Source organism: Arachis ipaensis, chromosome B03 (genome assembly GCF_000816755.2).
Source record: "Arachis ipaensis cultivar K30076 chromosome B03, Araip1.1, whole genome shotgun sequence".
Classification (NCBI taxonomy): Eukaryota; Viridiplantae; Streptophyta; class Magnoliopsida; order Fabales; family Fabaceae; genus Arachis; species Arachis ipaensis.
The window spans coordinates 22127431-22132972 of NC_029787.2; the positions used below are offsets into that span (position 1 = coordinate 22127431).

Genomic DNA, 5542 nt, shown 5'->3' on the forward strand with positions numbered 1-5542 from the left:
TACTTAAAATTATTGTACGAGAAGTTAATATTAATTTTTTATTAAATGTATCATTATCATAGATGAATTGAAATTTTGCAGGGGATTCAGGAGAAACGGAGAAAGAGACCCCTCCCTGCGGAACGCTGACATTTGCGCGCGTTGTTCAATCCAAACCTCATTCCATGTCACTGCACGCTTTCAAGGAAACTCTACTAAGACCTTGCACCACAACCCAACAACAACAATCTTCTTCTTCTTCTTCTTCTTCTTCTTCTTCTTCGCTATCAATTTCCCAAAGCCAAACACGCCCTTACTCCTTAAGAAGACGACGCCGACGACCACACAATTTCTTGGCCGCCGCTTCAGCTCCACAATTCGGTTAAGAAGCGAGAACCGGAGGAGAAAGAAGCTGATGATGGTGATGACGAGGATGGAGAAGAACAGGAGGAGCTGCAGGTGAAGAGGGGAAAATTCGGAATAGCGAAAATTTCACAGTTTCAGTTTGATCACACTGGACCGTTTGAGCCTCTTGTCCTTTCTTCAGGTGGAGAAGTTCCAGTCATTCAGGTTCCCCTTTACTTATAGCATTTTTAAGTTTTTATGCAATTAATTGAATGCATTAATTGACATTGTTTATTGGGGCTTTCTTATTTATTGGTATATTAGTTCCAAGTTCCAATCTTGCAAAGTGTGCTCTTGGAACACATTTAATGTACGCTCGAGTAACATTCACAATCAATAATTTACTGCTTTCATGTAATTTTTAAGCTTTAGAATAAAAATGTGTGATTGTAGATGTTATTGGAGCAAGTATTTCTTGGTTGAATTTGTGCATTGGCATTGGCATTGGCATTTATCAACCAGATACATACTAGTATTTCTAGGGTTTATCAACTTAGAATACTTACTAGCATTTATCAACTAGAATACGTACCAGAAGTAAAACAAATCAGTTGGATGTTTACGGTAAATAGATTGCATAATGGCAGGTTCAAGTGGGTCACCTAAAGATTACTAGGTTTTATATTTGTTTTTGGATAGTCTATTCTTTATTTTAGTTTAGCATGTTCCTGATTATGAACTTACATGTTTTTTGGCCAAAAAAGAAATGGTGTAGTGCTCATATATGTGACTGAGTGGTGCAATATTTAGAGGAATTGCAGATAAAAAATTTGAAACACTTTGATAAATGATATTAGGAGTGTAGAGATTTGAAACACAATTGAGATATTTACTGTGAGGTGCTGATCGGATTTCAGGTTCCAGCATCTATAAATTGTAGACTACTTGAGCATCAAAGAGAGGGAGTGAGATTTCTGTATGGTTTGTATAAAAACAATCATGGTGGTATCCTTGGAGATGACATGTAAGTTACATCTTATCACTTGCTCCTCGCACTCTTTTGCCTTTTTTATCTGGTTGCATTTCTTTCTTCTGGTTTTTTCCTCTACTACTCTATGTGGTTATTTCAGCACCATCAAATGCATTATATATTGAAAGGGGTGTGTGTGTGTGTGTGTTTGCAAAAATTCTGATTTTGAAAAATCTAACAGGTAGGGTTCTATTACAATTCAAATAATGATTTTTTTTCTTTTGGTTGTTTTGTCCAATCACATGCTCATAAAACAATGGTCATGCATGGATATTATTCAAATTTTAGTGCATGACTGCATGCAACACTGTTAATTGAGAACCCTGTGAAAAATTTCGTTTTTACTCATGGGCCTGTGTGAAGTACATGTTCATGACTTCTCCTTAGAATATAGATCACAAGAACTGGCAGCATCTTCAACATAAAATGATATCATGTTTTTAAATTTTATAAAGATAAGATTTGTGTTTTAAGTGTTTTTAATGAGATATTTCTGTTTAGTTTCTGGAGCCTTTTACAAAAGAAACAGGCTCAATAGTACAAATAGCTTCCGCAACTAATATATGAAAGGAAATAGTATGTTTTCCTCCCAAATCGTTGATTTCCTCTTATTATTTAACTAGGTAAACCAGCACATCTGTTTGTAATGGATTTGTTCAAAAATATTTTGGACAGCGTAGCAGTGCTCTTCATCTAATTCACTCATGTCTGCCCTCTTGTCTATATCTTCTGAGTTTTCTTGTTTAATTTATAATACCACATATATCATGATTCAGTCAACGTCCTTTGAATTTTAAATTTCTGGATCTTCTATTTTGTGTCTATATACTATTTATACTATTTATAGAGTGCCATACAACTATAATTACCGAGTTGAGGTTAATTTTGAGCGTATTAAAATTTCAAACAGGGGTCTTGGAAAGACCATTCAAGCAATAGCATTTCTTGCTGCTATCTTTGGTAAGGAAAGAGACTCTATGCTGGGTGAAAATGACGAAGAGAAGAGAGACCCTGTATTGATAATCTGTCCGACTTCTGTCATTCATAACTGGGAGAGTGAGTTCTCTAAATGGGCTAATTTCAGTGTTTCCATTTATCATGGTGCAAACCGGGATCTGATACATGAGAAACTAGAAGCAAATGGAGTGGAGATACTTATTACAAGTTTTGACACTTACAGAATTCACGGAAGTTCCTTGTCAGATTTCGAATGGGGCATTGTAATTGTTGACGAGGCTCACCGGCTTAAGAATGAGAAATCAAAACTCTATAAAGCATGTTTAGAAATTAAAACCCCTAGACGTTATGGTCTTACAGGGACCATAATGCAAAATAAGATAATGGAGTTGTTTAATCTCTTTGACTGGGTTGCACCTGGATCACTTGGGACACGGGAGCACTTTCGCGAGTTCTATGATGAACCCCTTAAACATGGTCAGAGGTCATCTGCTCCTGACAAGTTTGTCCAAATTGCTAATAAAAGAAAACAACACCTTGTGAATGTTCTTCATAAATATTTGTTGAGAAGGACAAAGGAAGAGACAATTGGACATCTTATGATGGGGAAGGAAGATAACATTGTGTTCTGTGCCATGAGTGATTTGCAAAGACGTGTTTACAAGAGAATGTTACAGCTTCCTGATATCCAATGCCTTATAAACAAGGACCTGCCTTGTAGTTGTGGTAGCCCACTTACACAAGTTGAATGTTGTAAGAGGACAGTACCAAATGGAATTATTTGGCCTTACCTTCACCGAGATAACCCTGATGGTTGTGATTCATGCCCTTTCTGCATTGTCCTTCCGTGCCTTGTCAAGCTTCAACAGGTTAAGCTTAATCTTTGAGATATCTTTGCCTATCTCTGTTTGTACTGTTGCTTGCATAAATTCTCTCAAAAGCTACTTATTCACACCGTTGGATGTCTTTCATCTTTATTTTTCATAGGAGTTTCTGCGTTCTAGGTTTTAATATTTATCATGGTTCAACTCAATAATACAGATTTACCTAGATGTCATGTTCATGATGCTTTGTTACTTTATTTAATTTGACTATTCATGTGTATTTTTTTTTTAAATCTTTTTTCAGATAAGCAATCACCTTGAGCTGATTAAGCCAAACCCCAAAGATGACCCTGAGAAGCAAGGCAAAGATGCAGAGTTTGCTGCTGCTGTCTTTGGCTCTGATATTGATTTGGTTGGCGGAAATATGCAGAGTGAGAGTTTCATGGATCTAAGTGATGTGAAACATTGTGGAAAAATGCGAGCACTTGAAAAGCTTCTGTACTCATGGATTTCACATGGTGACAAAGTTCTTTTGTTTAGCTATTCGGTGAGGTGAATACATAGTACACCCCTCAAGTTATGTTTGTTGTTTGATACTTTTTCTGCTGATTTAAGTTAGGATGGATATGGCACAACAGAGATTGAAATTTTAGGCAACTTGAAACATGCATTTTAAGTTTCCATTAATAGAGTAAAGCTAACAATTAGAATCCCCAGGATCAAAGAGGCTTGGAACTAAAGGGGCACAATAGAATAAGATAACCTAAGCTTTGGTAAGCTGCAGAATGCTCATTAAAAATACTGTAGTAGAATAGGATTCTCCTCTCCTCATTGAGGCATTTAGTACCAGCTGTCACAAGTATCTAACTTGTCACAAGTATCTAACTGTGACGATCATATGCTAGAATTACTCTTGTACCCTTCTAGAGCTTGCAGATCAAGCTGCAAAATCTCTACCTATGAATATGGTTGTACACACTAGTTGAATCATAATGGAAGTATCACATTTAGGTCAATCACTCTCTCTATCTGCAGAATTCTTTAGAATTCTCTTACACATTTTCAAACTTAAATTATAAATATAGATTGTACTATGTAGAGTGCTCCCTTGTATGTATTGTTCACGGGACTTATTAGCATGGCATTTGGAAAGCTTTGCATGAACATCATTTGCAGTAGAAAACTGGTGTTTGCATGTGCTTATGTTTTCCTATTGAATTGAACTTAATTATCTTTTCCACTTTCCAGGATGCTTGACATACTGGAGAAATTTCTCATACGGAAAGGCTACTGCTTCTCAAGACTTGATGGGTCTACTCCAACAAATTTGCGCCAGTCTTTAGTTGATGATTTCAACTCTAGTCCTAGCAAACAAGTATGTCTCAAACCCAATGATTGAGTGAGCAGTTTTCCGATTCAATTTGTGGACTCTTATTTATTATTTTAGGTATTTTTGATATCAACTCGTGCCGGTGGGCTTGGGTTAAACCTTGTCAGTGCAAACCGGGTTGTAATATTTGATCCCAACTGGAATCCTGCACAAGACTTACAGGCTCAGGACAGGTCCTTTCGTTTTGGGCAGAAGCGACATGTTCTGGTGTTCCGTCTTCTTGCAGCTGGTTCGCTTGAAGAACTTGTTTATTCTCGTCAGGTGTATAAGCAGCAGCTTTCAAACATTGCTGTCTCAGGAAAGATGGAAAAACGATATTTTGAAGGTGTCCAGGTATGAAATACATATGCATTTAAGTTTTGCATTTTTTTTCATTTGATTTTAGTATTTTTAAACTAGTTCTCATATATACCTCATTAATTTGCTTGCAGGACTGCAAAGAATTTCAAGGGGAGCTTTTTGGAATTTGCAATTTATTTCGCGATTTATCTGACAAGCTATTTACTAGTGAAATCATTAAACTGCATGAAATGGGAAAGGAACATCACAATACAATAGAACAGGAAAAAGAAAATCTTTTAGAAGAAACTGATTCTCTAAAATCGGCTTCTGACACTGAAATATGTGCTGGAACTGCAAGCAACGTAGCAAGTAAACCAGATTTTGAAGACCTTGGTAAGTTTAAAGATGCCTAAACTTATCTGAATTTCCATGTTTTTTCCCATTATAAAATCTATTGTCACCGAGAAAACAGTTAAGTGATAACATGCAACCAAAACTAGCGTAACTTTTGGATGTTTGGTGTTCTTTCATGGTTAATTTCTGCTTTCTACAATGAAAAGTGGCAATAACTTAACAAGACATAGGAAGAGTACTTAATTGTTGCAAAAGCTCTTGCTGTGTACATCCAATCATAGCAATTGTAGCCTTTGTGTCTGTTAATGTTTTGAATCTTTCGTCTAATTTGAAAATTGAGATCCTCAAGGTTCAAGGCATCCTTAAACGATATGTCAATTG

The 5542-nt window shown here is 36.3% G+C and overlaps 1 protein-coding gene across 1 annotated transcript in view; it reads left to right on the forward strand.

Annotated features, from left to right (window-relative positions):
- LOC107629844 (switch 2) overlaps positions 1-5542 on the forward strand; it is an 8316-nt gene that overhangs the window by 2045 nt on the left and 729 nt on the right. Inside the window, exons 2-8 of the mRNA XM_016332763.2 lie at positions 305-549; positions 1242-1348; positions 2265-3180; positions 3440-3687; positions 4384-4510; positions 4583-4858; positions 4957-5200. Of these exons, the coding sequence (XP_016188249.2) occupies positions 305-549; positions 1242-1348; positions 2265-3180; positions 3440-3687; positions 4384-4510; positions 4583-4858; positions 4957-5200 (2163 nt within the window). The remainder of the gene's footprint in view (positions 1-304; positions 550-1241; positions 1349-2264; positions 3181-3439; positions 3688-4383; positions 4511-4582; positions 4859-4956; positions 5201-5542) is intronic.